This window comes from Otolemur garnettii, unplaced genomic scaffold, assembly GCF_000181295.1.
Source record: "Otolemur garnettii isolate 467f Iridium unplaced genomic scaffold, OtoGar3 scaffold00099, whole genome shotgun sequence".
In the NCBI taxonomy this organism is placed as follows: Eukaryota; Metazoa; Chordata; class Mammalia; order Primates; family Galagidae; genus Otolemur; species Otolemur garnettii.
This window is the reverse complement of record NW_003852494.1, coordinates 1,089,324-1,101,123: the sequence shown is the minus strand read 5'-3', so window position 1 is coordinate 1,101,123 and position 11,800 is coordinate 1,089,324. Positions and strand designations below refer to the sequence as shown.

The window sequence follows — 11,800 nt, the reverse complement described above, 5'->3', positions numbered from 1 at the left end:
AAAAAAAAAAAAAATAGCCAGGCATTGTAGTGGGTGCCTGTAGTCCCGAATCGCTTGAGGCCAGGAGTTGGAGGTTGCCTCAGGGTGACAGCTTGAGGCTCTGTCTCAAAAAAAAGGGGCAGGGGGCTAAAAGAAAAAAATAGAGTACCAAGGGCAATATCAAGTGGCCTAACATATCTACATAGCGCATAACCCTGTGGGGACCAGCCTCTCTCTTTCCCCACAGAGTACTCACCATACTCTGGCTATCCTTCTATCCCTCTGCTCCCCAACTCTGAGCCTTCTGATGGGCTGTTCTCTCAAGCTAGAAAGCCCTTCTCCCTACCCTAGCTTGGCTTACTCTTACTCATGCTTGAAGCTTCAGCTGAAATGTCACTTCCTCAGACAGGCCCTCCCTGACCCCTAAAATCTAAATCATATCCCCTCTCAATTTTATAACCTCTTCTCACACTCTTTACTTTTCCTTCAAGAGTCCTTATCATAATTTCTAACTAGAAATAGTTTTGTGTAGTCATTTATTTATTATTTCTCTCTCCTCTCTGATATTCATGCTCCAGGAAGGTCAGAGTCCTGTGTGACATCTAACCTAGAGCAGAAGCCCATCATGCACCTGCTGGCTGAGGGCTCTGGTACTCTCCCTCCCATGCCAGGCTGTGGCCTCACCTCTGCTGGACCATCCATTTCTGGCTTCCCAGGACCAGCCCCAGAGCACACTAAACCCTCCCAGCATCTGTTGGCCATAATTTCCCTCTGAAACATTACCAGTACTATTTCTCAGCATGGTGGGAGCCTCAGGGTACTTTGCAAAAACCACATTTATATTTTAAAGGAGAGGAAACTTTTCTTTCTAAAATCTTGCCACCAGTAAAGAAGGAACTTTTAGTAGTATGGGGTGAAAATATCTGTGGCACTCAGCAGACCAGAAAACAATTCTGGTTTTAAGTCAAGTTTGTCATGCCAGAAGCAGAAAGTTCTAGAAAAAGGCAAAGGTAGAGCTGATCAAGAAACTGCTGTGGGCCTCAGCAGCTTCACCGCACACCGCGGACTCTCAGCACTCATGGAAAGACTGACTTGGTGAGGCACAGGAGCAGCCTCTTCCGGAAGTGCTGTTACTGCTCTTAACCACAAAACTCCTCCCCTCCAACTTCACCATCCGTGGACATCTCACGTCTGCTTTTCTCTGCAACCCCTAGACTTCCCAAGTACGTGAACTGACAGAGTCCCTTTGTGCAGCCCCAAGAATCTAAGCCAGTAAAGTGGCTGACACTGGACACCCTCACAGCTATAGTTCCCCTGCATGCATCCTTGCTGTCCCCACTACACCTTCTCCTCTCTTTCAAGTCACCTTTCTGTATCAAAGCTCATGACTTTGGTGCCAACCTGCTTGACTATATATTACACCCTTAGACATTGTTGACTCTGTTTTACGTGACAATCTCACCATCTAATGTTCTTCCTCACTCTGGCTGCCCTTTCCTTTTTCAGCATGCCCCCTGCCCCATGTCAGAGGTCCTTGAGATCCCAACACTGAGCCTATACATGGGCTGGACCATTTTTTGCACTGGGTGGCTCTTCCCCTTTGGTGGTCTCAGCAACAGCTGTGTCTTTAACACTGTTCACATTCAAATCAAAGTCTCCAGCCTGATGTTTGAGATCTTGCCCAATCGTTAGTTTGATAGCTGTGACCCTATCGAACTCTTTTTCCACACAGAGGCCCACTCTGTCACCCCAACTAGAGTGTGGTGGCACCATCACAGCTCACAGCAATCACAAACTCCTGGGTTCAAGTGATACTCCTGCCTCAGTCTCCCAAGTAGCTGGGACTACAGGTACCCACCAAAATGCCCAGGTCTTTTTTCAGAGACGAGATCTTGCTCTTGTTCAGGTTGGTCATGAACTCCTGAGCTCAAGTAATCTTTCTGCCGGCATCCCAGAGTGCTAGGATTACAGGTATGAAGCCTGCCAGCCTGAACTCATTTCTTAATCTTTCACCATATCCATCCTTCCCTTCTCCCCTTCCCTCCCCAGCATGGTGTCCCATCCATCCTGCCACCGAAGCCAAGAATTGAAGCTCATCCTCAGTCCCTCTTGGTACCTCAAGCCTCACTGATATGGCTTCCACATCCCTCACGTCCTGTTGTCTTTTCTCCCTCTCTCTCGCCTGGACCCTACCCCAGCATCCTCACTCAGCCAATCCTTTCTCCATGCAACTGGCCTTCCTCTACCCACCCTCCACGCCCATGTCTCCCACTGGCTGGAACACCCTTCACCTATCTCATCCTGTCTTCCCTGTCTCACTCTAGACTTTACCTTCCCTGGGTGGCCTTCCTCGATCACCACCCTCCATCAGCTGGGTGAGGCCCTCCCAACATGTCACAACATTACTAATGGGTACCATGATATCTCCAAACCATCCATCTCAGGCACTGAGCCACATATGCTGGGAAAAGCAGAGATTCCTCCTCCCTCAGTCACAAGGAGGGCAGTAAATCATTAAGGAATTAAGAGCAACAAAACCATAGGTGCTGCCCTTCAAGGTAACATATTGCCTGCTTCCCTTTCATAGGCACTGTGACAGAAAAATCAGTACCTGGGAGAAAGGGGAAAGTAAGAAAAATGGACCTGGACGTGATGGAGAATAAATATTCTCGTGGCTATTTTCACAAGTGCTTAAGCTGCCATCCGTAGGAGGGGGAAGTCCCTACTGCATGGTCATCCAACAGTTGCAGAAAAATGTACTTTTGAAGAAATTCAGATCAGGCGGGTGGCTCACGCCTGTAATCCTAACACACTGGGAGGCCAAGGCATACTGATGGAGCTCAGGAGTTTGAGACCAGACTGAGCAAGAGTGAGACCCCGTCTCTACTAAAAATAGAAAAAATTAGCCAGGCATTGTGGCAGGTGTCTATAGACCCAGCTACTCAGGAGGCGGAGGCAAGAGGATCTCTTGAGCCCCAGAGTTTGAGGTTACAGTGAGCTATGACACCAGGGCACTCTACCACGGATGACTGAGTGAGACTCTGTCTCAAAAAAAAAAAAAAGAAGAAGAAAAGACTAACTCCCAAATCCCAGGGCCTAATGGCCCTTGAGTTCCCATTTTCTTGTTCCCTCCCAGAGCTATTTCTGGAGACTTGATTGGCTTAGTAACCACCACCCTTACCCCAAGCCTCAATAAGTCGTGACATACTACTATTGACTGCTGGTTCTTTTGTGTACGTCACGTTAGCACACTGCTGCTGACTTCCTCCTAGGTACGATTTCATTTTAATTCCTACCAACCATCACAGTTGAGGCCATCCTTTAGGGTCTTGGAGAGAGAGGTGACACATCCAAAGTAACACAGTATTGGAAAATGGAAAAACTGGGATGGGCCCTGGGGCTCTATGACTTGGAGACAATGTTCTAGAATACATGGTCAGACCAGAGATCTCCCTGCTAAGAGGGTTGAATTGTGGCCCCTGCAAATTCACACCCACCTAGAACCTCAGAATGCGACCTTATTTGGAATATGGGTCTTTGTAGATGTAATTAGTTAAAGTTCTTGAGGTGAAATCATCATTTAGGTTAACTCTAAATCCAATGATTGGTGTCCTTATAGAAAGAGGAAAGGAAACACAGGGGATAAGGCCTCATGAAGGTGGCGGCAGAGATCGCAGTGATGCATCTACTCACCAAGGACTGGGCCAGCCACCAGGCGTTAGGGAAGAGGCCCAAAAGTCCTCCCTCAGAGCCTGCAGAAGGAGCCAACCCTGCTCACATTCATCTCAGACTTCTGGCTGCCAGAACTGTGACAGAATAAATTTGTTTTAAGCTGCCTAGTTTGTGGTAACTTGTCACAGCCCTGGAAACTAACATAGAGGATGTGCATCAGAGTCAGCCTAAGACAGGGCAGCTACAGACTAGGTGCTCTCCTCTTCATCCCTGGGGGCCACATCTCCATCTCTGAGGAGGTAGCAGCAGAGTTCTTCAGGTCACAAAAATATGAGATGAAGCCTTTTTCCACGGCCAAGCTCAGGGACACCTGCTCCCTTCGGCTCATGGTGTACAGGCCACCTCATGTGCTCTTGGCTTGATGCTTATAACCATGCTAATAAGCAGGTAGGCAGGGAGGTACAATCTCTCCATTCTGCAGGCGAGGAAACTGAGGCACATGGAGGTGAGACCACTTGCCTGAAGTCATACCACATATCAGTGGCAGGATGACAGAAGATACTCTTATATCCCACTTGGCAGGCACATACGTGTGTGTCCTTTTCAGTAGGGTAACAAGGTATCTTTTATCTTTGAAAGAAATATTTGAGTCTTTCTGAAATGCCAGGTATGGGTGTGAAGGAGGGGATCGGCCTTCAGCCAGTTTCTATCAAAATCTAAATTGCCCTTATAATTTGACCTGACAAGAGACTCAGACATGCAAACAGGTGCTATGGTCCTGCCACAAGAGCCCCAAACAAAGCTTGTTAAATACACGACGGTAGACCCACGCTGCAGACCTTACAGCCTCTGAAGGCAGCAAGACTGTAGACTCCTACGTGTCAACATAGAAAGATGTCTTTGACTTATGGATACAGGAAAACTGACAAAATTAACAACTCAAAACAGTGGTTACCTCTGGGATGGAAACAGAGCTGGGTTTTTTCCTATTATTTTTTTCATAAGAAACTCTCATTTTTGGCATGAGTCTCAGTACTCAGAGAGTTAAGTGGGGAATGAAATATTTAGTGGGGGCGAGGACAGAAGGAGCCAATATATACAGGGTGTCCATAAAGTTCATATGCAATTGCGCCTGGTATATAATTGGGATCCCCAAATAAGATGACCAAAATAATAGAACCCAGCTACTTGGGAAAGCTGAGGCAAGAGAATAATCACTTAAGCCCAAGAGGTAGAGGTGGCTGTGAACTGTGACACTACAGCACTCTACAGAGGACAACATAGTGAGACTGTCTTAAAAATAAAATAAACAAATAAGTCTTCTTTGGTTTCCACTGCTCTTAAAAATAAAGACCCAGGCAGGCACAGTGGCATGTGCCCGCAATCCTAGCATTTGGGGGGCTAAGGCAGGAGGATCTTTGAAGCCTGCCATTCAAGCCTGTAATGAGTTATGATCATATCACTGCATTGAGTGATTGAGCAAGACCTCTCTCTCTTTTTTTTTTTTGGCTGGGGCTAGGCTTGAACCCACCACCTCCAGCATATGGGGCCGGCGCCCTACTCCTTTGAGCCACAGGCACCGCTCGACACTGTCTCTTAAAAAAAAAGACTCAAGCTTCTCAGAGGCCTATTCCTGCTGTGTGTGCCGCGGCCTCTGCCTGCCTATCTGACCTCACTTCTCACGGGTCTCTGCTCCAGCCACACTGTCTCCCTTAGCCTTCCATACTTGACCGGTGTCTCCAACCACAGGGTCTTTGCACATGTGAATTCCTCTGCCTGGAATGTGCCTCCCCTTTTCACCTTGTCATCTATCTTCTTCATTTTATTTTTTTAGAGATGGTGTCATGCTCTGTCACCCAGGCTGGAGTGCAGTGGTGCAATCACAGCTCACTGCAGCCTTGAACTCCCAGCCTTAAGCAATCCTCCTGCCTCAGCTTCCTGACTACAAGTGTGCATCATCACACTTGGTCCATCTATCTTCTTTTGTTCCTTCAGTCCTCACCCACAGCATCCCAGCTCATGGGCTTCCAGACCCTTCTCTGTAGTGCCACGTCCACTTATTTTTGTGACTGAGGCTGATGTCCCCCACCAGACCGCAAACCCACAGGGGCATAGACTGGGCAGGTTCCTGCTCACACCAGGACCTCTCTGCTTGGCAGGCCACATGCTCCACTGCATGTACCTAGGTGGTGGAACAAAACCCTTAAGCAAGTCTGTCCTGGGGGGCGGGGGGCGGTGAGATAGGAGGACCATGTAACAAGCTTACCGCCTCAACATCTCCCCAGGGGGTTAGTGTTCTGGGGAAAACCTATTTTTAAAATCAGGGAAGTCTTTAAATAAGCGTAAAGTCTTTTCCTTCTCTAGGGTGGGGAGGAAGTTTGAGGTTCATGAAAACAACCACTGTGACAGCTGACTAGCTCCGGCAGGAGGGGATGCTTGCAGGCTGAGGAGCCCCTCTGCTGGCCCTGGTCTCCCCAAAGCCATGCCCCCCAACTTTCTTTCCTCTTCTTGTTGGGTCAGGAACCTCCTGACTTGATAGACAAGTCTACCCCATGGCAAGATGATCATGAGACTGCGTGGGAAATAGTTATTTATAGGAATGGAGGGCATAGTCAATTTAACTATCCCCAGAGCACCTGCTCCTTGCCTGAGCTCTGTGCAAAGCCCTTCCTAACACTTTGCAACAACTCTATCAGGTGGGGATGTAATTGTCTCAATTTATAGATGGGGAAACTGGGAATAGAGAGGCCAGGGACTTGCCCCAGGTCACACAGTCACTGAGAATACACCTAGGATTCTAACCCAGGTTGCTGGTGATTTGCCCCCTCCTCCCTGTGGACCCCTCATGAACACAGCCCAGCCCTACACCTGGACCATGCCTGGGAAAGCCCCATGCTAGGGGGGAGTTTGAGACAGGGCTTCTCAGTAAGAAATCATATGTTTTATACCTTGCCTCTTACTATACACTGATATACAGATTTTATAACTGTCAGTAAAGTGTGTGTGGAACACTTATATTTTCCATTTTATCCTATTTCATTTCTTAAAAGGTTGAATTCAGCCAGGCATGCCTGAAATCCTAGCACTCTAGGAGGCCAAGGCAGAAGGATTGCTTGAGCTCAGGAGCTTGAGACCAGCTTGAATGAAACCCCATCTCAACAACAACAACAAAGGCTGAATGTAGCCCATTAAATGGATTTTAGGGGCCTGGTTGTGGTGGCTCATGAATGCCTGTAGTCCCAGAACTTTAGGAGGCTAAGGTGCTAGGACCACTTGAGGTCGGGAATGTGGGGTCAGCCTGGGCAACCTAGCACAACCCCATCTCTACTAAAAATTTTTAAAGACCGGCTACGTGGCTGGGTGCGGTAGCACACACTTGTAATCTTAGCACTCTGGGAGGCTGAGGTCAGTGGATTGCTTGAGCTCAGGAGTTCGAGACCAGACTGTGCAAGAGCAAGACCTCATCTCTAAAAAAAAAAATAGCTGGGCATTGTGGTGGTGACTATAGTCCCAGCTACTCAGGAGGCTGAGGCAATAAGATAGCTTAAGCCTAAGAGTCTGAGGTTGCTATGAGCTATGACACAAAGGTACTTTATCCAGGGCAACAAAGAAAGACTCTGCCTCAAAAAATAATACCAACAATAAAATAAATTTTAAAATTAGCTAGACATGATGGTACATACTTGTAGTCCCCACTACTTGGGAGGCTGAGGCAGGAGGATGGCTTGAGTCCAGGAGTTTGAAGTTGCAGTGATGACACTGCAGCACTCTAGCTGGGGCAACAGAGAAAGATTCTATCTCAAAAGCAAAACAAAACCCTCTACATAGATTTCAGGATCCACCGATGAGTTTGAAAGACACAGGTTGAGGCGGGGGGTGCTATTTATCTGAGAATAAATAGCCTGTCAGAGAGGTGAGTCTGGTAAAAAGTCATATCATCTAGGAGCATAAGTTATGGTATTTGTTTTACAAAAGCACAGAAAGGAAAAAATATAGTTAGGAATTAAGTGCTATCATCACTGTGACTTGGTCACTTGGGCCAATGACTAGTGATGCATCAGCTACAGAAATGCCAGAGAGGGAGGAGGTGGTGCCCAGCCTAGCTGACCAGACTCTTGGCCCTGCCACACTTTGGAATCACCTGGAAGCTCTAAAACACCCTGAACCCTAGGACCCAGGCTTGGAGACTGATTTGATAGGTTTGGGTGTGGCCGGCCAAGGGGGAGAAGCAGCATTGGAAATGAACCCCAGCTTCTCCTGGAGCCTCTGCCCACCTTCTGAGAAATGAGCCAAAAGGCTACAAGGATTCTAGGCGCAGCTGTCTCCCAAGGTCCCCAGATGTGGCAGATGATGTGCAATCATCTGCACAGAGGAATCGAATAAGGTCAGCTTATCCTCCCAAGCTGTCCCTACACCTCCCCAGCTTCACTCAAGCTCCCAAGTTCATTTGCCCACCCCCTCCCACTTTCATCTGCTCTGATTCACTGCAGAACAGACTTTTAGCCTAGATCTCTTTTAGTGTTAACCATGTGAAAACATGAGCAACCCCCCCCAAACAAACAAACAAAAAAAAACCAGAAATAAAATACCCATCATCTAGCTGCTTCTTTCTTTCTATTCCATTTCTTTTACAATTGTAAGCACAGATTGCAGACAACTTTGCAACTTATTTCCCCCTTTAGTTACATGCAAACTTAAAGCCTTTTCAATGGGCAAAAAACTTACCAGAGAGTCTTACTGTATTATTTTTTTTTTACTGTTTCTAACTTTCAGCCCCTTTATTGCCAATTCCAAGACCACATTTTCTCACATTTTAACATTTCTGAAATCTGGATGATCCATTTCTGCGTTTCGTCACCTTATGTCACGGTCAATGGCAGCACTGACATTTCTTTCCCCATAGCACATAAAATAATGGTGCATCTACACCATTAGTTTAGGTGCCTAAGGTGCCAAGAAACACAGTGCCATAAGTTGTACTTTTTCATTTTTGTGGATTATTTCCTTTACCATTAGTGAGATGACCAGCCTTGAATATGAACAGTTTCATGATTCTTGACACACTACCAGTTTTTTTCCCAAAAAGTTGTATGGATTCCAGTTCCTCCTGATATGGTCAAGTGAGTTGGTCTCACCACAGTCTAATCACCATAGAGCATTTCCACATGCTTTTTTGGTTCACCAAATTTAATAGGGAACTAAAATGAAGGTAAAGTATACATTGCTTCTACTCATCTTTCTTTGGTACTAACTTTCTACCAATAATACCTGGAATTCATGCGGCCTTAAATCTTCTGGTTATAAGGCCATCAACTTGACAAAGTATAAGATCATCACTCTGAGGTCCTGGAAGCCGTTACATTTGCTGCTTGGTTTTTGCCCCACTCACCCTGCAGCTCCCCTGAGCTTCCAGTACTTCCCTTGATAGCTCCACTGGGCCAGGCCCCAGAACAGCTGAAATGGAACTCAACATTTCCTCTCCATCATGCCCCAATCTTCACAATCAATGTTCCCCCAAACCCAAGAAACCCGTACCACAGATATCAAGGACAGAGTTCACTGGTCCTACTCAGGATGGCCATATGATATAGGAGGCAAAGCATTTGATTTGGAGTCAGGACAGGTTGAAATTCCATTTCTGCCACCTTCTAGCTGTGTGAATTTCAGCAGGTGGCTTCACTTCTCTGTGTCCAAGTTTCATTAACTGCAAAATGGGAAATAAGGAGAAGCCCTGTATGGACTAGTATCTGCCTAATGTTGTGAGACCACTGTCTCATCAAATCCCACTGACAATCTGTCAGAAGTGGAGGTGGTATGTATATAACCTTTTTACCATTTTCCAGATGAGGAAACTAGGCACAGGGAGGTGAAGGGCCTGGCCTAACGATACAGTCATTAAAATGCAGAACTGGGATTCGAACTGCCTGATTTAGGTTATCGGGCTACCCTGAGGTTTTTGTGAAGTCCTTCTATAGTTTTTCATCTTTGTGACTTTTAATACTTAGATTTGGTGGAAACACCCTGACTAGGGGTTCTGACACACTAGACAGAATTATCTTCAAGGCTGGGAGGTCTCTGAATGCTACTGGACCAGCAGAATCAATTACCTTTTCATCCCGGGTGGACATTTTCCTTTGGTTTCTGGATCTGAAAAATAAGAAAACATTCATCCAGATTTGCCATTCACATACCATTTGCCTTAGTATGTGCTTTGTTTGTTAGTATGTGCTAAGTTAGTTTTAATAGTGTCTGAGGATAGCATTAAGCTCAAAATGTATGTAGAAGAACATACTTCCTGGGTATTATCCCCCAAAGAACTGAAACAGGCACTCAAACAGACACTCGTACGTGAACGTTCATAGCAGCATTATCCACAACAGCCAAAAGGTGGAAACAACCCAAGTGTCCATCAATGGATGACGGAAAAGCAAAATGGGTATGTCTACAAGATGGAATGTTATTCAGCCATACACAGAAATGAAGTACTGAATCGTGCTACAACATGGACAAACCTCTAAAAACTATCCTTAGAGAAAGCAGCCAACACAAGATGTCACACAGTACAGTATGATTCCATTGATATGAAATACCCAGAACAGGTAAATTCAGAGACAGAATGCAGACTGGTGGTTGCCCAGAAGTGGGAGAAAGGACAAATGCAGAGCTGCTGTTTGATGGATACAGGGTTGCCTTTTGGGGTGATGAAAAGATTCTAGAACTAGATAAGAGGTATTGGCTGTACATAAATGTCACTGAATGATTCATTTTAAAACAGCAAATTTTATGTTATGTGAATTTCATTCTAATTTAAAAAGACAGACACTACAGAAGTGGAGTTGCTCTGAAAAGCAGCCAACAATTTAAGTGTCCACCACCAGCTGTCTGGTTAAGTCAGTTAACGTACCTCTGAGCAGTGGAGCTGCCAGCTCGTGCACCTTTGTAGGGATGTAGAAAGACATGAGTCACATAGTGAGCCAAGGCACCACATTGCTGCCTAGTTTGTGTAGGATGACCCCAGCTATGTGGGGGAAAATACATATGCTTTTTTTTTTTTGGCCTACAAGAATACAGACAAACTCTTCATAGTGGGTTAATTCTGGAAGAAAGCGGGGAGTGCTCTGGCTGTGAGAGTTGAGTGGGTATTTTCCTTCTCTGCTTCTAGGAGAGCTGAGCTTTTACAATGACTATGTGTTACTTTTGAAGATTATTTTTAACATAGGTGGCATATACATGTAGTAAAAAATTTAAATAATACAAAAAGATATACTATGATAAGTCTCCCTTCCAATCCTGTTCCCCTTTCCTGAAGCAGCCACTCTCACCAGTTCTCTATATAGCCTTCTAGGGTATTCTATGCCTTTACACATACATCATGTTTCCCCACCCCACCCCCCTTTTTTCCTTATACAAATGTGAACCCACACACTGCTGTGAACCTTATTTCCCTTTAGGGAGTAGTAGGCGGAATATGGTGCATCCCCCCAAACACACACAGGTCCTAATCCTTGGAATATGTATGTTACTTTATGTAGCAAAAAGGACTTTGCAGATGTGATTAAATTAAGGACCTGGAGATGGCGGATTGTCCTGAATTATCCAGGTGGGTCTATGTAATTAGAAGAGTCTTTATAAGTGAGGTTGGAGGATCAAGAAATGTGAGGCTAGAAGCAGAGACTGGAGTCTGAGAGAGATCTGAAGATGTCATGCTGCTGGCTTTGAAGACAGAGGAAGAAGCCACAGTCCTAGGGATGTGGGCACCTCCAGAATGAGTAAAGTCAAGCTGACATTCTCCCCCACAGTCCCCGGAAGCAATGCAGCCCTGCCAACACCTTGATTTGGGACTATGAGACTAATTTTGGACTTCTGACTCCCAGAGCTATAAGATAATAAATGTGTGTGTTGCCTCAGCTTCCCAAGTAGCTGGGACTACAGGCACCCGCAACACTGCTGGGCTATTTTTTGATGCAGTTGTCATTGTTGTTTGGCAGGCCCGGGCTGGATTCGAACCTGTCAGCTCTGCTGAGCTACAGGTACTGAGCCTACAATTATTTTCTTAAAAAGTAAATGCTCCGGCTCGGCACCTATAGCTCAACCGGCTAAGGCGCCAGCCACGTACACCTAAGGTGGCGGGTTCGAATCCCCAGCCGGG

The 11,800-nt window shown here is 46.1% G+C and overlaps 1 protein-coding gene across 1 annotated transcript in view; it reads right to left on the bottom strand.

Annotated features, from left to right (window-relative positions):
* The window catches only part of HVCN1 (hydrogen voltage gated channel 1), a 33,968-nt gene that overhangs the window by 17,049 nt on the left and 5,119 nt on the right, over positions 1–11,800 (bottom strand). Inside the window, exon 3 of the mRNA XM_012809024.2 lies at positions 9,759–9,798. Within this exon, the coding sequence (XP_012664478.1) occupies positions 9,759–9,779 (21 nt within the window). The 5' untranslated portion in view covers positions 9,780–9,798. The remainder of the gene's footprint in view (positions 1–9,758; positions 9,799–11,800) is intronic.